This window comes from Catharus ustulatus, chromosome 27 (assembly GCF_009819885.2).
Source record: "Catharus ustulatus isolate bCatUst1 chromosome 27, bCatUst1.pri.v2, whole genome shotgun sequence".
Lineage (NCBI taxonomy): Eukaryota > Metazoa > Chordata > Aves > Passeriformes > Turdidae > Catharus > Catharus ustulatus.
In genome coordinates, this window is record NC_046247.1 from 3,861,131 (window position 1) to 3,884,001 (window position 22,871).

At 50.4% G+C, this 22,871-nt stretch overlaps 2 protein-coding genes across 2 annotated transcripts; both read right to left on the bottom strand.

Annotated features, from left to right (window-relative positions):
* Window positions 1-591: 591 nt before the first annotated feature.
* Window positions 592-12,980, bottom strand: STARD7 (StAR related lipid transfer domain containing 7). The gene is made up of 8 exons (XM_033081083.2): window positions 12,535-12,980; window positions 11,240-11,379; window positions 8,895-8,944; window positions 7,193-7,303; window positions 5,905-5,987; window positions 4,737-4,836; window positions 3,078-3,162; window positions 592-891 (listed from the first exon to the last, which is right to left on the bottom strand). The coding sequence occupies exons 1-8, from the start codon at window positions 12,978-12,980 to the stop codon at window positions 758-760; spliced, it is 1,149 nt and encodes a 382-aa protein (XP_032936974.1). The 3' UTR covers window positions 592-757.
* Window positions 12,981-18,125: 5,145 nt separating this feature from the next.
* TMEM127 (transmembrane protein 127) lies at window positions 18,126-22,836 on the bottom strand. The gene is made up of 3 exons (XM_033081344.2): window positions 21,855-22,836; window positions 19,655-19,819; window positions 18,126-18,452 (listed from the first exon to the last, which is right to left on the bottom strand). The coding sequence occupies exons 1-3, from the start codon at window positions 22,081-22,083 to the stop codon at window positions 18,145-18,147; spliced, it is 702 nt and encodes a 233-aa protein (XP_032937235.1). The 5' UTR covers window positions 22,084-22,836; the 3' UTR covers window positions 18,126-18,144.
* Between the last annotated feature and the right edge of the window lie 35 nt (window positions 22,837-22,871).

The window sequence follows — 22,871 nt, forward strand, 5'->3', positions numbered from 1 at the left end:
GACATTTCCTGTGTTTATTCCCAGGGATTTTTGAGGCAATTCCTGTGTTTTTTCCCAATTTATTTCTGCCATTTCTGCCCCCATCCCCAGGCTTATTCCTGCTGCCATCCTGGGGATTTTGGAACAATTCCTGTGTTTATTCCCAGGTGCCATTCCCAGGGATTTTTCCCAGTTTATTCCCCATATTTCTGAGGCAATTCCTGCATTTTTCCCAAGTTTATTTCTGCCATTTCTGAACCCATTCCCAGGTTTATTTTTTGTGGTTTTGGGACAATTCCTGAGGTTTATTTCCAGTTTCTTCCTGGTGTTTGTGGGACAATTCCCAGGGATTTTTCCCAGTTTATTCCTGATGTTTCTGGGCCAATTCCCAGGTTTATTCTTTGTGGTTTTGGGACAATTCCCAGGTTTTATCCCCCACATTTCTGAGATAACTGCTGTGTTTTTTCCAAGTTTATTTCTGCCATTTCTGAACCCATCCTCAGGTTTATTCCTGGTGGTTTTGGAACAATTCCTGGGGTTTATTTCCAGTTTCTTCCCAGTGTTTTTGGGGCAGTTTCTGGGTTGTTTTCCCAATATTTCTGAGATAACTGCTGTGTTTTTTCCAAGTTTATTTCTGCCATTTCTGCCCCCATCCCCAGTTTATTCCCGCTGCCATCCCGGGGGTTTTGGCTCCGTTCCCGTGTCCATCCCCGGTGATTCCAGAGCCGTCCCCTGTCCCTGGGCAGTGTCTCTGAGCTCTCCCTGTCCCCCACACCTCTCAGGCGTACTCCAGGTGCGCTCCAGGCCGTGGCTCAGGGCTCTTGGCAGGGCTCAGGTAATCCCTGAGCTCCAGCTCCATCTTCTTGGCCTTGAGCGCGGCCGAGTGCAGCTTGTCCAGGAACTCGGGCATTCCTGGGGGAAAAAAGGGGGAAAAGGATCTGCAACAATTCCTTTTCAATAATTTCCCCAAATTTCCCACCTATTTCCCCTTTTTTCCACCAATTTTCCCTTTTTTTTTCATAAATTTTCCTTTTTTTCACCACCAATTTTTCATTTTTTTTCACCAATTTCCCCTTTTTTTCACAATTTTTCCCTTTTTTTCCCAAATTTTCCCTTTTTTCCACCAATTTCCAATTTCCCTTTTTTTTTCACTGATTTTCCATTTTTCCCCAAATTTCCCCCAATTTTTCCTTCCCCAATTTTCCCTTTTCCCCCCCTATATTTCCATTTTTTTCCACCAATTTCCCCTTTTTTCATCAATTTCCCCAATTTTTCCCCCAATTTTTCCTTTTTTCCCAAGTGCAGGAATTTTCCTTGTCCAGGAACTCAGGCATTCCTGGGGGCAATAAAGGGGGAAGGATCTGCACCACTCACTTTGCACCAATTTCCACTTTTTTTCCACCAATTTCTCCTTTTTTCCCCAATTTTCACCCCAATTTTTCCATTTTTCTCCCAATTTTTCCATTTTCCCCCCAATTTTTCCATTTTCCCCCAATTTTTCCTGTTTTTCCCAAAATTTTCCTCCAGTTTTTCAATTTCCCTCCTATTTTCCCCCAGTTTTTCAATTTTTCTCAAAACTTTCCCCCAATTTTCCCTTTTTTCCACCAATTTCCTTTTTTCCTCACTAATTTCCTTTTTTTCCACCAATTTTCCCCTTTTACTTCCACCACTTCTTCCCTTTTTTCTACCAATTTTTCCTTTTTTTCACCATTTTCCCCTTTTTCCCCCCATTTTTTCCATTTTCCCCCCAGTTTTTCCCCCAATTTTTCCTTTTTCCCAAGTGCAGGAATTTTCCTTGTCCAGGAACTCAGGCATTCCTGGGGCAAAAAAGGGGGAAAGATCTGCAACAATTCCTTTTCAATCATTTCCAATTTTTTCCCACCAATTTCCCCTTTATTCCCACCAATTTTCCCCCAATTTTCCCCTTTTCCCCCCAATTTTTCCATTTTTTTCACCAAGTTTTCCTTTTTTTCCCCCAATTTTCCCCTCAGTTTTTCCATTTTCCCCAAATTTTCCCCCAATTTTTCTTTTTGCCCCCCAATTTTTCCATTTTTTCCACCAATTTCCCTTTTTTTCCACCAGTTTTTCCTTTTTTTCACCAGTTTTTCCCCCAATCTGTCCTTCTCAAACTTTCCCTTTTTCCCCCAATTTTCCCCTGAATTTCTCCTTCCCAAATTTTCCTTTTCCCCCCAATTTTTTCCCTTTCCCCCCCGATTTTCCTTTTTTTTCCCCCAATTTTCACTTTTCCCCCCAAATTTTCCTTTTTCCCAAGTGCAGGAATTTTCCTTGTCCAGGAACTCCAAAATTCCTGGGAGCAATAAAGGAGGAAAAGGATCTGCAACAATTCCTTTTCAATAATTTCCCCAAATTTTCCACCAATTTTCCCTTTTTTTCACCAATTTTTCTTTTTCTTTCCCCAATTATTCATTTTTTCCACCAACTTTCCCCATTTTTTTCACCAATTTTTTCTTTTCTCCCACCAATTTTCCCCCCTTTTCTCCCAATTTTTCCTTTTTCCCAAAACATTCCTCCAGTTTTTCCTTTTTTCCCCCAATTTCCCCAAATTTTTCCATTTTTTCCACAAATTTTCCCTCAACTTTCCCCAATTTACTTTTTTTCCCACCAATTTTCCAATTTTCCTTTTTCCCCCCAATTTTTCCTTTTTTTCACCAATTTTCCCCTTTTTCCCCCCAGTTTTTCCTTTTTCCCTCCCAATTTTTCCTTCCCAATTTTCCTTTTCCCCCCAATTTTTCCATTTTTCCCACAAATTTTTCCCCAATTTTTCCATTTTTCCCCAGTTTTTTCCCCCCAAATTTTCTTTTTTCCCCCCAATTTTTTCTTTTCCCCCCAATTTTCCCCCCAAAATCCCCAAATCCTCCCAACATCCCTCAAAATTCCCACTAAAATCCCCCAAAATCCCTAAAAATTCCATGAAAATCCCTAAAAATCCTCTCAAAATCCCTAAAAATTCTGCAGAAATTCCCCCAAAATCCCTAAAAACTCCCACTAAAGTCCCCTAAAATCCCTAAAAATTCCACAAAACATCCCCCAGGCTGTCCCACAATTCCCAGAATTTGGTTTTTTTTGGGAATTCTCACCGCTGGACACCATCCAGCTGAGGCAGTACCGGGGGAACACGGTCTGGGGGTTGTCACTGTACGTCAGCAGGTAATCGAAGCCGTTCTGGAAAACACAAAATTCATGGAAATTAAAAAAAAAATCCAACAATTCCAACATTCCCAAACAATTCCAACCATTCCCAAACAATTTCCAAATATTCCAACCATTCCCAAAAAAATTCCAACAATTCCAACATTCCCAAACAATTCCAAACATTCTCAACAATCCCAGAAATTCCAACAATTCCCCAAAACCCAGCAGATAATCAAACCCATTCTGGAAAATATGGAATTCATGGAAATTCAAATAAATTCCAACATTCCCAAACAATTCCAACCATTCCCAGAAATTCCAAACATTCCCCAAAATCCAGCAGGTAATAGAACCTGTTCTGGAAAACACAAATCACAATTCCAACAATTCCCAACGTTCCCAAACAATTCCAACAATTCCCAACAATCCCAGAAATTCCAACCATTCCCTAAAACCCAGCAGGCAATCAAACCCATTCTGCAAAACAGGGAATTCATGGAAATTCCAACAAATTTCAACAATTCCAACCATTCCCAAACATTCCCAACATTCCCAAACAATTCCAACAATTCCCAGAAATTTCAACAATTCCAACATTCCCCAAATCCCAGCACGTAATCAAATCCATTCTAGAAAACAGGGAATTCATGGAAATTCAAATAAATTCCAATAATTCCCAATCATTCTCAAAAATTCCATCAATTCCAACATTCCCCAAAACCCAGCAGGTAATCGAACCCGTTCTGGAAAACACAAATTCCAAACAATTCCAACAATCCCAACATTCCCAAATAATTCCAACAATTCCCAGAAATTCCAACCATTCCCCAAAACCCAGCAGGCAATAGAACCCATTCTGGAAAACACAAAATTCATGGAAATTAAAAAAAAAAAAAAAATCCAACAATTCCACCATTCCCAAACAATTCCCAAATATTCCAACCATTCCCCAAAATTCCATTAATTCCAACATTCCCCAAAACCCAGCAGGCAATCGAACTCGTTCTGCAAAATATGGAATTCATGGAAATTCCAACAAATCCCAACATTCCCAAACAATTCCATCAACTCCAAACATTCCCTGAAATTAAAAAAAAAATTTTTTGGGGGTTTTGGGGATTTTCCCACCCCCAAATTTGGGATTTTCAAAGGTTTTGGGTGATTATTTTTCCTTTCTTTTTCCCCCTCCTCCCACTTTTTGAGGTTTTCTTCCCTTTTTTTCCAATCCCAGGATTTTTGGGAATTTTGGGATTTTGGGATTTTTGGGATTTTCCCCAACCCCAAATTTGGGATTTTCCTGGGGTTGGGTCTATTTTTCCTTTTTTTTTTTTTTGTTTTTTTCCCATTTTTCTGGATTTTTCCACCCCAAATTCTGCAATTTTTGGGGTCCTACCTGTCCCCCAAATTTGAGTCTTTTTTTCTCAATTTTCATTTTTTTCCCCCCACTTTATGACTTTTTTCCCCAATTTTTGGTTTTTTTTTCCCCATTTTTTGGGCTTTTCCACCCTTTTTCCCCACTCCCAGCTGCAGTCACACCCCAAGCCCCAGGATTTGAGGGAATTTTGGGGAAATTTTGGGGTAATTTTGGTGTTTCTGGGTCCCACCTCGTCGAAGCTGCGGTGGGGCCGGATCACCATGTGTGACTCGTAGCTCCGAACCCGAACGTGCTCGGGGTCCTCGGGAATGCCGGGGTGCTCCACGGCCCTGGGGGAATTTGGCAATCCCAAAAATCCAAAATTCCAGAAATTCCCATCCCAGAGGGGCTGGGGAGGAGGGGAAAGAAAAAAATTCCACCCAAAAAATGATGGGAATTGTGGGGTTGGGAATTCCAGGAATTCCAGGAGTTTTGGGGTTGGGAATGTTGGGAATTCTGAGAATTCCAGGGGGATTTTGGGGTTGGGCATGTTGGGAATTCTGGGGATTCCAGGGGGATTTTGGGGTTGAGAATTCCAGGAATTCTGGGAATTCCAGGGGGATTTTGGGGTTGAGAATTCCAGGAATTCTGAGAATTCCAGGGGGATTTTGGGGTTGAGAATTCCAGGAATTCTGAGAATTCCAGGAGGGTTTTAGGGTTGGGAATGTTGGGAATTCTGGGAATTCCAGGGGGATTTTGGGCTTAAGAATTCCAGGAATTCTGAGAATTCCAGGAGAGTTTTGGGCTTGGGAATGTTGGGAATTCTGGGAATTCCAGGAGAGTTCTTGGGGTTGAGAATTCCAGGGGGGATTTTGGGGTTGGGAATTCTAGGAATTCTGAGAATTCCAGGAGGTTCTTGGGGTTGAGAATTCCAGGAATTCTGAGAATTCCAGGAGGGTTTTGGGCTTGGGAATGTTGGGAATTCTGGGAATTCCAGTGGGGTCTTGGGGATGGGAATTCCAGGGGGGTTTTTTGGGGGGGATTCCAGGGGGGAATTTTTTTAGGGAATTCCATGGGAGATTTTTTAGGAACTTCTAGGGTGTTTTTTTTAGGGAATGCTATGGAAGGTTTTTTGGGGAACTCCAGGGGGTATTTTTGAGAATTGCCAGAGGATTTTTGTGGAATTCCAGGGGGAATATTTTTGGGGAATCCCAGGGTGTTTTTCAGAAATTCCAGGAGTTTTAGGGAATCCCAAGGGGTTTTAGGGAATCCTAGGAGGTTTTTCAGGAGTCCCAGGGGGTTTTCAGGAATCCCAGGGGGTTTTTCAGGAATCTCAGGAGGTTTCTCAGCAATCCCAGGGAGTTTTGGGGGATCCCAGGGGAGGTTTTTAGGACTCCCAGGGGTTTTGGGACACTCACCGTGACACGAGCACCATGAGGTTGCGGTCGCTGTCGACGCTGTAGCGCCGAACGTAAACGTAATCACGGGAGTACATCGGGTACTGGGGGACAGAGACAGGGACAGGGACAGAACAGGGACAGAGACAGGGACAGGGACAGCAGAGACAGAGACAGGGACAGGGACAGGGATAGAACAGGGAAAGCGGGGTCAGGGCACGGCAACAACACCGAGCCCCAACACAGAGCCCACATCCCAAACCCTGACCCCAAACCTGAATCCTGACCCCAGTCCTGATCCCAGATCCCAAAGCCAGACCCCAAAGCCAGATCCCAAATCCTGATCCCAGATCCCAAATCCCAATCCCATCCCTGATCCCGATCCCAAATCCCACACCTGGATCCCAAGCCCAGATCCCAAATCCTGATCCCAGATCCCACATTCCAATCCCGTCCCACATCCCAAATCCTGACCCCAGATCCCAAATGCCAACCCCAAATCCCAGATCCCAAGCCCATATCCCTGATCCCAAAACCTAATTCCAGTCCCAGCCCCAATCCCTGATCCCAGATCCCAATTCCAACCCCAGACCCAATCCCCAATCCCAACCCCATGCACTGATCGGGAACTGCGTGACCCAGATCCCAGATCCCAATCCCAATTCCCAGATCCCAAATCCTAATCCCATTTGCTCTCACCAGGAACTGTGTGACCCAGATCCCAATTCCCAATCCTAGATCTCAAATCCCAAACCCCAACCCCAATCCCATATCCCAATCCCATTTGTCCTCACCGGGAACTGCGTGACCCAGATCCCAATCCCAATTCCCAGATCCCAAATCCCAATCCCATTTGCTCTCACCAGGAACTGTGTGACCCAGATCCCAGATCTCAATCCCAGATCCCAAATCCCAATTTCAGATCCCAAATCCCAATTCCAGATCCCAAATCCCAACCCCAATCTCATATCCCAATCCCATTTGTCCTCACCGGGAACTGTGTGACCCAGATCCCAATCCCAATCCCAGATCCCAATTCCCAGATCCCCAATCCCTGTCCCCTCACCGGGAACTGTGTGACCCAGATCCCAATCCCAAATCCCAGATCCCAATCCCAACCCCAACCCCAATCCCCAATCCCCAATCCCAATCACTCTCACCAGGAACTGCGTGACCCAGATCTCAACCCCAATCCCAATCCCAAATCCCCAACCCCAATCCCTGTCCCTCACCGGGAACTGTGTGACCCAGATCCCAATCCCAAATCCCTGATCCCAAATCCCAAATCCCCAATCCCCTTTGCCCTCACCGGGAACTGTGTGACCCAGTGCACGATCTCGGATCCCGTGGCCGGGTCCCGCTCCACCACGTCCAGTTTGAGCACCAGCGAGTCCCACTTCTTCCGGTACTCCGTGTCCAGCTGGGACCGCAACAAACCGGGTTACATTGGGATTGGGACAGGGGAATGGGATCAGAACTTGGGATTGGGGCAGGGGAATGGGATCAGAACTTGGGATTGGGGCAGGGGAATGGGATCAGAACTTGGGATTGGGGCAGGGGAATGGGATCAGAACTTGGGATTGGGGCAGGGAATGGGATCAGAATTTGGGATTGGGGCAGGGGAATGGGATCAGAACTTGGGATTGGGGCAGGGGAATGGGATCAGAACTTGGGACTGGGGCAGGGGAATGGGATCAGAATTTGGGATTGGGGCAGGGAAACCAGGATTAAATTTGGGATTAGGGCAGGGAAATGGGATTGGAACATGGGATTGGGGCAGCGAATAAACCAGGATCAGACCTCAGGATTGGGACAGGGAAACTGGGATTAAACTCAAGATTAGGGCAGGGAAACTGGGATTAAACTCAGGATTGAGGCAGGGAATAAACCAGGACCAGAACTCGGGACTGGGACAGGGAAATGGGATTAGAGCTCAGGATTGGGGCAGGAAAACAGGATCAGAACTCGGGATTGGGACAGGGAAACAGGATTAGAATTTGGGATTGGGGTAGGGAAATGGGGATTAAAACATGGGATTGGGGCAGGGAAATGGTATCAGAATTCAGGATTAGAACAGGAGAAATGGGATCAGAACATGGGACAGGGGCAGGGAAATGGGATTAAAACATGGGATTGGGACAGGGAAACAGGATCAGAACTCTGGACTGGGACAGGGAAATGGGATTGGAACTCAGAATTGGAACAGGGAAACTGGGATGAAACTCAGGATTGGGGCAGGGAATAAACCGGGATTAAAACATGGGATTGGGACAGGAGAAACGGTATTAAATTTGGGATTGGGGCAGGGAAATGGGATTAAAATACGGGAAACTGGGACAAGGAAACCAGGATTAGAATTCAGGATTTGGACAGGGAATAAACAGGGATCAGAACTCAGGACTGGGGCAGGGAAATGGGATTAAAATTTGGGATTCTGGGGAAATGGGAATTGGGAAATGCCAGAATTCCAGGGGAAAACAGGATCAGAGGGGGATGGGAAAACTCTGGAATTCCAGGGAAAACAGGATCAGGAAAAACCCAGAAACCCAAGGAAAACTGGGATTGGGAAACTCTGGGACTTCAGGGAAATCTGGGATGGGGAATGGCAGGAAAATCCCAGAATTCCAGGGAAATCTGGGATTGGAAATGTTGGGAAATCCTGGAATTCCAGGGGAAACCCAGATCAGGAAAAACTGGGATTGGGAAAACCAGGAAAACCCCAGAATTCCAGGGAAAAGCACAGAAAAATCCCTTTCCCCCCATCCCTGAAAACCCACAGGGGATCCAGAATTTCCAGGAATGTTTGGGAAAAACCAGGATCAGGAATTTTCTGGGATTCCCAACTGGAAATCCCCCAGGATGGGTTAAAAACTTTGAATTTTCCTGGTTTTTCTTGGATCCTGCCCAGATTCCACCTGGAATTGCCAAAGATTCCCAGCCCAGCCTCTGGAAGGAGACAAATCCTGCCCAAATTCCAGGAATTCTCAGGAATTCTCAGGAATTCTGCTCACCTGGACGTTGAAGAATTGCCTGGGAGTGACATCTGTGTAGGAGCCAAAAACTGTAGGGAAAAAAAAATCCCAAAAATCAGCAAATCCTGGGAATCCCAAAATGCAAATCTCAAAAATCAACAGAGTCCTAAAATTCCCAAATTTGAGGGATAAATAAATCCTGGGAATTGGCAAATCTTGGGAAGCAACAAAACCCCAGGAACTGAGGAATCCCAGGGATCCAAAAATTCCAGGAATTCGAAAATCCCCAAAATCAACAAATCCCAAGAAGCCATTCATCCCAAAAAAAATCACCAAAATCATGAAAATCAACAAATCCTAGGAATCAACCAATCCTGGTATCAATGAATCCCAAATACCCAAAAATCTGAGAAATCAACGGATCCCAGAAATTCCCAGAAATCAAAAAATCCCAAAAATAAAAAATTCAAAAATCCCAGGAATCAACAAATCCTGAAAATCCGCAAATCCCAGGAACTCAAAATTCCTAGAAGTCAACAAATCCTGGGAAACAACAAATAAATACATCCCCTAAATCCACAAATCCCAAAAATTCACAGATCCCAGGGATTTCAAAAAAAACCCAAAATCCCAAGAATCAGAAATATCCCAAAAATCAACAAATCTAAGGAATCAATGGATCCCAAGAATCCACAAATCCCCCAAATTAAAAAAAAATCCCAGGAATCAATGGAGCTCAGAGATCCACAGAAATAAAAAAAATCCCCAAAATCAACAAATCCTGGAAATTGAAAAATTCCAGGAATAAAAAGAAATAAATTCTGGCAACCAACAGATCCCAAAAATCCACAAATCCCCAAAACTGACAAATCCCAGGAATCAAAACATTCCCAAAATCCCAAAAATCCACAGATCCCAGAGATTGTCAGAAACTAAAAAATCCCAAGAATCCAAAAATCTCCAAAAAATCAACAAATCCTGAAAATCCACAAATCCCAAAAATCAACAAATCCCAAAAATTCCCAAATCCTGGGAATCAAAGAATCCCCAAAATCCTTGGAAGGAGCCGTTCCCCTCCTGGGGCAAACACCAAAGAAAAGGTTGAATTTTACTGGGAATTCCCAGTTTTTTTTGGGAATTTTTGGAATTTCAAGAACATTGAGAATGTTGAGAATTCTGAGAATGTCAAAAATTCTGGGAATGCTGAAAATGTCGGGAATATTGGGAATGTTGGGAATCTGGGAATGCAGGGAATGTTGGGAATGTCAGGAATTCTAGGAATGCTGTAAATATTGTTAATGTTGGGAATTTGTGAATGTTGGGAATGCTGTGAATGCTGGGAGTGTTGGGAATGTTGGGAATTCTGGGAATGCTGTGAGTGTTGGGAATGCTGTGAATTCTGGGAATGGTGGGAATTCTGGGAATGTTAGGAATGCTGGGAATGTTGGAAATGCTGTGAGTTTTGGGAATGCTGGGAATGTCGGGAATTCTGGGAATGCTGGGAATGCTGGGAATACTGTTAATGTTGTGAATTTGTGAATGCTGGGAATGCTGGGAATTCTGGGAATGTTGTGAACGTTGGGAATGCCGGGAATGCTGTGAGTGTTGTTAACGCTGTCAATGCCGTCAGTGCTGCCAGTGTTGTTAACATTGGGAACGTGGTGAGTGTTGTTAACGTCGGGAATGTTGTTAACACTGTGAATGCTGTGAGTGTTGTTAGCATTGGGAACGCTGTCAGTGCTGTCAGTGTTGTTAACACTGTCAATGCTGTCAGTGCTATGAATGTTGTTAATGCTGGTAACATTGTTAACGCCGTCAGTGCTGTCAGTGCCATCAATGCTGTGAGTGTTGTTAACGTTGGGAACGCTGTCAGTGCTGTCAATGCTGTGAGTGTTGTTAACACCATCAATGCTGCCAGTGCCATGAGTGTTGTTAATGCTACAAGTGTTGTTAACGTTGTTAGTGCCATCAGTGCTGTCATTATCAATGCTGTCACTGCTGTGAGTGTTGTTAACACTGCCAATGCTGCCAGTGTTGTTAACATCGTGACTTGTTAATGCCGTCACTGCACTCAGTGCTATGAGTGTTGTTAACACTGTCACTGCTGTCAATGTTGTTAACGTTGTGAGTGCTGTTAACGTTAACACCGTCAGTGCTATGACTGTTGTTAACACTGCCAGTGCTGTCAGTGTTGTTAACGTTGTTAACACTGTCAATGTCGTCAATGCTGTCAGTGTTGTTAACGTTGTGAGTGTTGTTGATGTTGTGAGTGTTGTTAACGTTAACGCCGTCAGCGCTGTCAGTGTTGTTAACACTGTCAGCATTGTTAATGTTGTGAGTGTTGTTAACATTGTGAGTGCTGTTAGCGCCGTCAGCGCCGTCACCTCGGTACTGGAACAGGGCCGAGCCAGGGATGGGGCGGCGCCAGAGCCGGAAGTGCTCGCGCTCCATGATCAGCTCCCAGGGCCGCTCCTGCTCCCGGAACTGCTCGGGCTGCTCCAGCTGCTGCAGCTCCTGCGCCGACCTGCACCAAAATAGGGCTGCTCAGGGAGCTGCCGTGGGGCTGGGAGGGAAATTCCTGATTCCCATGGGGGTGGGAGTGAAATTCCTGACTGCTGTGAGGCTGGGAGTGAAATTCCTGTTTTCCATGGGGCTGGGAGTGAAATTCCTAATTGCTGTGGGGCTGGGAGTGAAATTCCTGTTTTTTGGGGGTGGGAAGAATAAGCTGGATGCCAAAGCCTCATTATTTTATATGCCTGGATGGGGAAAATCCCAGATATTCCCCATGTCCCATTCCCAGTGTCCCCAGTATTCCATTTCCAGTATTCCCTCTGTCCCTGGAATGCCAGTCCCAGCATTCCTGATATTCCCAGTGTCACAATTCTGACATTCCCAATATGCCCAGTATCCCATTCCCAGTATCCCCACTGTCCCAATCCCAGTATCCCGATATCCCATTCCAGTATCCTAATATTCCGAGTCCCCAGTGCCCCATTCCTGCTATTCCCAGTACTCCCAGTACCCCATTCCCAGTATTCCCAGTATCCTCGCTGTCCCTGGCTTTCCATTCCCATTATTCCCACTACTTGCAGCACTCCCAGTAGCTCCAATCCCAGTCCTGCTATCCTCGGTATTCCCAAATTCCCACTCCCAGTATCCCACTCTTCCCAGTGTCCCAGTACTCCCAGCATTCCCAGTACTCCCAGCATTCCCAGTATCCTGCCATTCCCAGCATTCCCAGTACTCCCAGCATTCCCAGTATCCTGCCGTTCCCAGTATTCCCAGTACCCCCAGCATTCCCAGTATCCTGCCATTCCCAGCATTCCCAGTATCCTGCCATTCCCAGCATTCCCAGTACTCCCAGCATCCTGCCGTTCCCAGTATTCCCAGTACCCCCAGCATTCCCAGTACCCCCAGCATTCCCAGTATCCTGCCGTTCCCAGCATTCCCAGTACTCCCAGTATCCCCATTGTCCCAGTTCCATGCCCATTATCCCAGTGCCTTTCCTGGTGCCAGTCCCAGTACAATTCCCAGTATCCCCATCATCCCAGTGTCCCCAGTATGGCACATTCCCATTCCCGGTATCCCCGTTATCCCGGTACCATTGCCGGTACCCCACACTCCCGGTGCCATTCCCGGTATCCCGGTACCCCACGCTCCCGGCGCCGTTCCCGCTCACCGCCGCAGCTCCTCCTCCTCGATGCGCTGTCCGTCCCACACGAAGGCGGCGGGGCCGAGCGCGGCCATCAGGCGGCCCCCGGGGGCTCCCCACCGGCCCCGCCCGGAGGAGCCGCCGCTCCCGGGGCCGCTCCCGCTCCCGCTCTCAGTTCTTTTCCCGGTGCCGCTGCCGGTTCCCCGCCCGGTCCCTCTCCCGGTACCGCTTCCGGTCCCTCTCCCGGTACCGCTCCCGGTTCCTCTCCCGGTTGCACTGGAGATGTCCCGGTGTCCCCAGGCCCGCGGCGCTCTCCCGCTACCGCCGCGGCGGGCGAGCAGCGACAGCAGCAGCAGCAGCGGGCGGTCCCGCGCGGGCGGCCCGGCGGCGGAGCAGGCCCCGGGGCTGTTGCTGGCCCCGCCGCGGGCTCCGTTGGCCCCGCGGGCGGCGAGCGCGGCCAGCGGCCGCCACATGCCGCCCCCGCCGCGCCGCGCGTCGCGCTCCTTCTACGTCATAGGTGCGCGCAGCGCCCTGATTGGTTGCTGGGAGGGGAAGCCACGCCCACCCGGGAGTGATCCCGGAAGTGAGTGCGGCAAGGGCGAGCTCGGGACTGGGCGGGGCTTGAGAGTGGTCACGCCGCCACCGAGGCCGTTACGGGGTCTGGGGACTCTTTGGGGTCGGGCGGTGGAGGTTTACGGGGTCTGGGAGCTCTGCGGTGTCTGCGGGGCTTAGCTGAGGTCATGAAGGGGCCCCGCTTCTGACCCTACCGGTGCCTCCGTTGACCCAGCGGTCGGTTGCTAAGCGGCGCTCGCATGTTGCGTCATCAACGAGCGCCGCGCTCCTATTGGTGCGGGCAGCCCTGCCCCGCGCGCTGATTGGCTGCCGAGGGGAAGCCACGCCCACAGGCGCGTGACACCGGAAGTCAGGCAAGGGAGAGCGGGAAAGGGGCGGGGCTTCGGAGAGACCACGCCCCCGTTTGAGCTGCTGTGGGGTCGGGGGTTATGGGGGATTATGGGAGTTATGGGGTCAGGGGTTATGGGGTCATATTGGGGTTATAGGGCCAGAGGTTATGGGGGATTCTTGGGGGTTATGGGGTCAGGTGTCATAGGGGATTCTTGGAGTTATGGGGCCATATTGGGGTTATACGGTCAGGGATTATGGGGGATTTTTGGGGGTTATGGGGTCAGGTGTTATAGGGGATTCTTGGGGTTATGAGGCCATATTGGGGTTATGGGGTTGGGAGTTATGGGGCCATATTGGGGTTATAGGGTCAGGGGTTATGGGGGATTCTTGGGGGTTATGGGGCCATATTTGGGTTATGGGGCCATATTTGGGTTATGGGGGATTCTTGGAGTTCTGAGGCCATATTTGGGGTTATAGGGCCAGAGGTTATGGAGGATTCTTGGTGGTTATGGGGCCCTGTTTGGGGTTATGGGGTGTTATTGGGGTCATTGTGGGTTATGGGGTTTGGGGGCTGTTGGAGATTGTGGGGTCTGGGGGTTTACAGGGGGTTCTGGAAGCTCTTTGGGGTTTTTATGGGGTCTGGAGGGGTTCTGGGGGATTGTGGGGTCTGGGAGTTTTGGGGTCAGGGCTTGTTTGAGATTCAGGGCTTAGGGCTGCTTTTTGGGATCCTGAGCAGTTTTTTGGGGTTGAGGGGTTTTTTGGGATTTTCTATGAGATTCAGGACAGATTTTTGGGAAGCAGGGTTGGTTTTAGGGGCCATTTTTTGGGATTCAGGACAGATCTTTTTGGGATCCAGGGCAGATTTATGGGATCCAGGGTGGATTTGTGGGGTCCAGGGTGGATTTATGGGATCCAGCCCAGGTTTTTTGGGGATCCAGGATGGATTTGTGGGATCCAGGGCTGTTTTATGGGATCCAGCCCACTTTTTTTGGGATCCAGGGCAGATTTATAGGATCCAGAGTGGATTTATGGGATCCAGGGCAGATTTTTGGGATCCAGGGTGGAATTTTGGGATTCATCCCCCTCCCCTCTCCCACCCATGACCCCGAGACTCTTTCCACCCCTTTATCCCCCCAAAATCCCACTGCCAATCCCAAATCCCAATTCCTGCCCTCCCTCCTCCCACCCCTTTTTTGGTGGCGCTTTTTAGAGAACTCTTTCCCAAAAATCCCATTTTTCACAGATTTATTAATGCCCTCTTTGCATATCCAGGGAATCCCGAAGTTTTTCCTGTCAGATCCCAAATCCTGAGGGCTTTTAGGATTTTTTTAGGGGTTTTAGTGTCGATTCGGCGCCTCCTGAGCCTTTCCCAGGATTTTTTTTTCTTTTTCCGGGATTTTTCCAGGATTTTTCTGGGATCTCCATCCTAGGGGAGCTCTTGCATAGCCGGGGGGGAAGAAAAAATGGGGGAAAAAAGAGCAGGAAAATCAGGCTAAAAAGCATCAGGACCTACAAGGAGCCAAATCCTGGGGTTAAAATTCCCTAAAAATTCAGGAGCTTCCCTTAAAAAAATCCCCAGGAAAAAAATTCCAGGAATGGGAATTTTGGTGGGAATTTGAATCCTTACAGGATTTTTTTTTTCCTATTTTTTTTTGGCCCCAAAAATTTCTGGGATTTGTCCTGGGGGGTTTCTAGGGAAAAAAAAGTGGGAATTGTGTGGGGAAAAAGCAGGAAAAGTGGGATGGGCGTGGAGGGATTTGCATAAAAGCTCCAGGTTCTTCCAGCAGGGCTCATCCCGATCTCCCAGAGCCCAAAATTCCCAAATTTTGTGGGGTGAGGGATGGGATGATCCCAAAAAAAAAACCCCAAAGGCGATCCCGGAATTCCCAGAGCCTGGAATAAAGTGCAGAATGTCCATGGGGGGGAAAGGGGAGCAGGGATGGGAATTCCCAAATTTTTAAATAGGGGGATAAATATTCCTGTGGGAAAAAGGGGATCTGAGCTGGGAGAAGGGGCTGGGATGGGATTGGGGATCCCAAAGTTCTCATTCCATGGGATCCCAAAATTCTCAGTCCAAGGGAATCCCAAAGTTCTCATTCCAGAGGATCCCAAAGTTCTCATTCCAGAGGATCCCAAAGTTCTCATTCCAGAGGATCCCAAAGTTCTCATTCCATGGGATCCCAAAGTTCTCATTCCTGGGGATCCCAAAGTTCTCAGTCCAGGGGATCTCAAAGTTCCCAATCCACTGGGAATTGGGGATCCCAAAGTTCTCATTCCGGGGGATCCCAAAGTTCTCATTCCAGGGGATCCCAAATTTCTCATTCCAGGGGATCCCAGAGTTCTCATCCCATGGGGAACCCTAAAGTTCTTGATCCACTGGGAATGGTGGATCCCAAAGTTCTCATTCCATGAAGATCCCAAAGTTCTCAGTTCAGAGGGATCCACTGGGAATTGGGGATCCCAATGTTCTCATTCCATGGATAATTGGGGATCCCAAAGTTCTCATTCCAAGGGAATCATGGATCCCACTCCCCTCATTCCAAGGAAGGTCCCAACATTTTCCTCCTGTGCCCAAATCTCTCTGGAGTGATGGAACCAACACCGGGAACGAGGCCTTGGAGCAGCTCCCGGGATCCACCCGGGGAAATGAATCCTTCCTGGGAATCCTGGGATCCATTCTGAGAAATAAACCTTCTTGGGAATCCTGGGATCCACCCAGAGAAATAAATCCTTCCTGGGAATCCTGGGATCCACCTGGAGAAAAAAAAAATCCTTCCTGGGAACCTGGGATCTACCCAGAGCCTGGGAATCCTGGGATCCACTCAGAGAAATAAATTCTTCCTTGGAGTTCTGGGATCCAGAGAAATCCTTCCTGGGAGAGCTCCCAGAATCTGCTCCAACAAATCTTCCCCTGGGAGAACCTCCCCTGTCCATCCCTGGAGGAATTCCTGGGATCCACCTGGAGAAATCTTTTGGTGGAAGAGCTCTCAGGATCCATTTATTGGAAAAGCTTTTGGGATCCACCTGGGGAAATCCTTCACTGGCAGAACTGCCAGGATCCATCCAGACCAGTCCTTCCCTGAAGAGCTCTCAGCATCCATCCAGAGAAATCAAATCCTTCCCTGGGGGAGCTCTTGGGACCCACCTGGAGAAATCCTTCATTAGAAGAGCTCCTGGGATCGACCCCAACAAATCCTTCTCTGGAAGAGCTCCTGGGATCCATCCAGAGGAATCAAATCTTTCCCTGGGGGAGGTCTTGGGACCCACGTGCAGAAATGTTTTGCTGGAAGAGCTCTTGGAATCCATCCACAACAATCCTTTATTGGAAGAGCTCTGGGGATCCACCTGGAGAAATCCTTCACTGGAAGAGCTCCTGGGATCCATCCAGAGAAAGCAAATCCTTCCCTGGAAGAGTTCTGGGGATCCACCTGAAGAGATCCTTTGCTGGAAGAGTTGTTGGGATCCCACCAGATGAATCTTTCACTGGAAGAGCTCCTGGGATCAGCCCCACCCAACCCTCCAGCAGCGCCTCTCCCAGCCGCGCTCCCGGCCTGGTGTCCGGCTGTGCTGGGGCCAGGCTCTGACTGTGCCAGGGTCAGGCTCTGGCTGTGCCAGGCCCAGTGTCCGGCTGTGCTGGGGTCAGGCTCCGGCTGTGCTGGGGTCAGGCTCCAGCCCTGCCAGGCCCAGTGTCTGTGCTGGGGTCAGTGTCTGACTGTGCCAGGGTCAGGCTCCGGCTGTTCCATGCCCAGTGTCTGTGCTGGGGCCAGGCTCTGACTGTGCCAGGGTCAGGCTCTGGCTGTGCCAGGCCCAGTGTCCGGCTGTGCTGGGGTCAGGCTCTGGCTGTTCCAGGCCCAGTGTCCGGCTGTGCTGGGGTCAGGCTCTGGCTGTGCTGGGGTCAGGCTCCGGCTGTGCTGGGGTCAGGCTCCAGCCCTGCCAGGCCCAGTGTCTGTGCTGGGGTCAGGCTCCAGCCCTGCCAGGCCCAGTGTCTGTGCTGGGGTCAGGCTCCGGCCATGCCAGGGTCAGTGTCTGACTGTGCCAGGGTCAGTCTCCAGTTGTGCCAGGCCCAGTGTCCGGCTGTTCCAGGGTCAGGCTCTGGCTGTTCCAGGCCCAGTTTCTGACTGTGCCAGGGTCAGGCTCCAGCCAGGCCCAGTGTCCGGCCGTGCCGGAGTCAGGCTCCAGCCACACCAGGCCCAGGTGTCTGGCTGCGCCAGGCCCATTGTCTGACTGCGCCAGGCCCAGGTGTCTGGCTGCGCCAGGCCCATTGTCTGACTGCGCCAGGCCCAGGTGTCTGACTGCGCCAGGCCCAGGGGTCTGACTGCGCCAGGCCCAGTGTGTCTGACTGCGCCAGGCCCAGGTGTCTGACTGCGCCAGGCCCAGGTGTCTGACTGTGCCAGGCCCAGGTGTCTGACTGTGCCAGGCCCAGGTGTCTGACTGTGCCAGGCCCAGGGGTCTGACTGCGCCAGGCCCAGTGTGTCTGACTGTGCCAGGCCCAGGGGTCTGACTGCGCCAGGCCCAGTCTCCGGCCGTTCCAGGCCCAGTCCCCAGCTCCACCAGCCCCAGTCTCTGGCTGCTCCAGCCCCAATCCCCAGCTGCTCCAGTCCCAGTTTCCAGCCACTCCAGGCCCAGTCTCTGACTGCTCCAGCCCCAGTCTCTGGCTGTTCCAGCCCCAATCCCCAGCCGTTCCAGCCCCAGTCTGCGGCCGTCCCAGGCCCGCTGTCCCGCCCCACGCCGGGGTCAGGGCGTGTAGGCGGGCGGCGGCTGGAACTGATTGACCACCTCGTAGTCGGGGCCGTAGGGCTCAGCCTCCTCCATCTCAGAGAGCAGCTCCAGCGCCTGCTCCTCCTCCTCGCTGGGGTAGTGCCTCAGCAGGTTGGCGGCCGTGGCCAGGATGGAGGCGCCGCCCGCCCCCGCCACCAGGTAGAAGCTGACGGCGAAGGTGACGAACACCTGCGAGCCGTGGTACTTCTTGTGCTGCTGCTGCTGCGCCAGGAGCAGCTCCGAGGCCCAGTAACAGAAACCGATCACCGTGGCACACTGCAGCACTGAAAAAATGGGGAAAAAAACAGAAAAAATGGGTGAGATTGGGGAAAAATAGAGAAAAAATGGGTTGGATTTGGGGTGGGTTTGGGGTCTGGGGTCTCCAGGAGCAGCTCCCAGGCCCAGTAACAGAACCTGATCACCGTGGCACACTGCAGCACTGAGAAAATGGGGGAAAACAGGGAAAAATGGGTTAGATTGGGGAAAAACACAGAAAAAAAATGGGTTGGATTGGGGAAAAATCCAGAAAAATGAGAAAAACCACAGAAAATGGGTTAGATTGGGGAAAAACATAGAAAAAATGGGAAAAAACACAGAGAAATGGGTTAGATTGGGGAAAAACACAGAAAAATGGGTTAGATTTGGGTAAAATGGGTTAGATTGGGGTGGGTTTGGAGTCTGGGGTCTCCAGTAACAGAATCCGATCACTGTGGCACACTGCAGCACTGAAAAAATGGGGAAAAACACAGAAAAAATGGGTTAGATTGGGGAAAAATACTGAAAAAATGGGTTAGATTTGGGGAAAAATGGGTTGGATTGAGGTGGGTTTGGGGTCTGGGGTCTCCAGGAGCAGCTCCCAGGCCCAGTAACAGAACCTGATCACCGTGGGGCACTGCAGCACTGCAGAAATGGGGAAAAACAGGAGGAAAAATGGGAAAAAACACAGAAAAATGGGTTGGATTGGGAGAAAAACACAAAAAAATGGGTTGGATTGGGGTGGGTTTGGGGTCTGGGCTCTCCAGTAACAGAACCAAATCACCGTGGCACACTGCAGCAGTGGGGGAACGAGGAAAAATACAGAAAAATGTGTTAGATTGGGAGAAAAATACAGAAGTGGGTTAGATTGGGGAGAACACCGAAAAAATGGGTTAGATTGGGGGAAAATGGGTTATGCTGGGGGAAAAACATTGAAAAAAAAATTTTTGGGAGTTTTGGGGGGATTTTCAGGAGCATTTTAAAAATTTCTCACTGATTTTGGGGTGTTTTAGGGGTGATTTTGGGGTGGTTTTTGGGTGATTTTGGCTTGGTTTTGGGGTGGTTGTGGCTGATTTGGGGGTGATTTTGAAGTGGTTTTTTGGGTGGTTTTAGGTGTTACCTGTGAGGATGTGTGCGAACACGTAGCGCCACGTGATTTTGGGGCGATTATTTGTGATTTTTAGGGCTGGTTTTGGGCAGTTTTTTGGGCAGTATTTGGTGTTTCTCTCACCTGTGAGGATGTGAGCGAAGGCGTAGCGCCGCGTGATTTTCAGCGCCGGGTGCTTGGGCCCGAAGACGTCGAGCAGGAAGGCGCCGAGGCTGCACAGGATGCCCAGGAAGCAGAAGGCAGCGATGACCCTGAGCAGCAGCACAGTCTGGGGGTTCATGCAGAAATCTGGGGAAAACAGGGAAAATAAAACAGCTCAGGGGGAGACAAAAAGGAGTTCACAGCAAAAAATTGGAATTTTTCCTGAAAAAACGCCCCAAAATTCTGCTTTTCTAAGCCAAAAATTGGGAAAAAAATCAGATTTTTCGACCAGGAATTCCACCCAAAAATTCCGTTTTTCCAAGCAAAAAATAATCAGATTTTTCCAACCAGGAAATCTGATTTTTCTGCCCAGAAATTCTATTTTTCTAAGCCAAAAATCTTGAAAAAATCAGATTTTTCTGACCAAAAATTCCATTTTTCCAAGTAAAAAAAAAAATTAAAAAAAAATCAGATTTTTCAACCAGAAATTCCACCCAAAATTTTCATTTTTCCAAGCAAAAAATAATTTTTAAAAAATCAGATTTTTTCCAACTAGGAAATCAGATTTTCTGCCCAGAAATTCCACTTTTCCAACCATTTTTCTGGAAAAAATGGGGTCAGAGAAAGAGAAAAGAGGATTTCCCAGGAAAAATGGGATTTTTTTGTGAAAAATTTCACCAGAAATTTTAAAAAATCCCCCCTAAAATCACAGAAAATCCCCCCAAAACTTCCAGAAACTTGTTTTACAAAAAGCGATGAAATTTCCCCAAAACCACCCTAAATAAATAAATAAGTAAATAAATAAATAAATAAATAAATAAATAACCTTGTTACAAATCAGCTTTTCCCACCCAAAAAATCTGCTTTTCCACTATAAAATTCTGCTTTTCCACCCAAAAAATTCTATTTTTCTACCCAAAAAATCCACTTTTACCCCCAAAATTTTGCTTTTTCCACCCAAAAATTCAGCTTTTCCACTATAAAATTTCTACTTTTCCACCCAAAATCGCTGCCCCAGGTCCTTGAAGTCCCCAGCAGAGATTTTGGTGGAAAATTGGAATTTTTGGGGACAGGAACCCAAACATTCCTGGGAAAGCCAACACACTGTGAAGGCAGGAAATAATTAGTGAGGGAATCAGGGGAGATTTGTTAATTAGGGATGAGTCCTGGGCATGGGGGGGGTGAGCAAGGCTGGAAAAATGGGGCAGGAATGGGAAAATCCAGGGGGAAAATGGGAAAGGGACGGGACAGGAGGGGACAGGAGGGGATGAAAGGCCCCACAGGTTCCAGAAGGTTCTGGAAGGCCCGGGAAGGTTCCAGAAGGTTCTGGAAAGCCCTGCAGGCCTGGGAAAGTTCTGAAAAGCCCCTCAGGATCCAGAAGGTTCTGGAAAGCCCCTCAGGCCTGGGAAGGTTCTGGAAAGCCCCTCAGGCTTGGGAAGGTTCTGGAAAGCCCCGGAAGGTTCTGGAAAGCCCCTCAGGCCTGGGAAGGTTCTGGAAAGCCCCACAGGTTCTGAAGGGCCTGCAGGCCCAGGAAGGTTCTGGAAGACCCCGCTGCCCCAGGAAGGTTCTGGAAGCCCTGGGAAGGTCCTGCAGGCTCTGAAGGTTCTGGAAAGCCCCACAGGCCCAGGAAGGTTCCAGAAGGCCCCACAGGGTCTGAAGGGCCCGCAGGCTTCGGAAGGTTCTGGAAGGCCCCGCAGTCTCCAGAAGGCCCCGCAGGCTCCAGAAGGTTCTGGAAGGCCCTGCAGGCCTGGGAAGGCTCTGGAAAGCCCCGTAGGCCCAGAAGGCCCCGCAGGCTCCAGAACGTCCTGGAAAGCCCCTCAGGCCTGGGAAGGTTCTGAAAAGCCCCGCAGGCCTGGGGGAAGGTTCTGAAAAGCCCCGCAGGCCTGGGGGAAGGTTCTGAAAAGCCCCGCAGGCCTGGGGGAAGGTTCTCGAAGGCCCCGCAGGCCCAGGAAGGTTCCGGAAGGCCTCGCAGGTTCCAGAAGGTTCTGGAAGCCCGGGAAGGTTCCAGAAGGTCCCGCAGGCCCAGGAAGGCTCTAAAGGCACCGCAGCCCTGGGAAGGTTCTGGAAGGCCCCGCAGGCTCTGAAGGCCCCACAGACTTAGAAAGGTTCTGGAAGGCCCCGCAGGCCCACGAAGGCCCTGCAGCCCCAGGAAGGTTCTGGAAGGTCCCGCAGCCCCGCTCACCTCGCAGTAGCTCGGGCTGCACGAAGCCCAGCACATCGGCCACGCCGAGCTCCTGGCGGGCGCAGGTGCCGCCGTGGATGCGCAGCCAGGCGGGCTCGGCCAGCGCGGTGCAGAGCGCGGTGATGGCGAGGGCGCCGGGCAGCGCCGAGGCCAGGCTGCGCTCCTGCTGCTTCGGCAGCGCCGCCGCCCCGCGCCGCCGCCGCCCGCCCGCCGCAGCTGCCGCGTACATCCCGGCACCGGGAACACCGCAGCACCGGGGACAGCGGGCACAGGCAGCCGAGACCGGGCAGGGACAGAGACACACGCCCTGGGTCACCGGGACTGGCACCGGGACCACCGGGGACAGGGGGGTACAGGCAGCCGGGACCAGGCAGGGACAGCCAGGTCACCCGTACCGGGGTAACAGGCACCGGCTCCGGGTGACCGGTACCTACTCTGGGACACCCGCACCCACTCTGGCTTACCGGTACCGGCTACGGAATAACCGGCAGCGGGTCAGCGACACCCGCCCGGGATAACCGGTACCGGCTCCGGGTCACCAGCACCTGCTCTGGGACTCCCGACACCCGCCCGGGATAACCGGTACCGGCTCCGGACTCCCGACACCCACCCGGGATAACCGGCACCGGCTCCGGACTCCCGACACCCTCCCCGGGTCACCGGCACCCGCTCCGGGTCACCGGTTCCGGCTCCGGGATCCCCGACACCTGCCCCGGGCCAGCGGTAGCGGCCCTGGGATCAACGGTACCGGCTCCGGGATCCCCGACACCCGCCCCGGGTTCACCGACAGCGGCTCCGGCTCAGCCAGCAGCGGCTTCCGACACCGGCCCTGCGTCCCCTGGCACCGGCCCCGGTCGCTCCGAACCCCGGCACGCGCTCCGAACCCCCCTGACACAGGCTCGGTGGCGGTGTCGGTCCCGATCCCGGCCCGGCAGCGCCCGATCCCGGCCCGGGCCCCGGCAGCGGCTCCGGGCCCTGCTCAGCGGCCCCGCCCCGCCGCAGTTCCGCTTTTGGTTC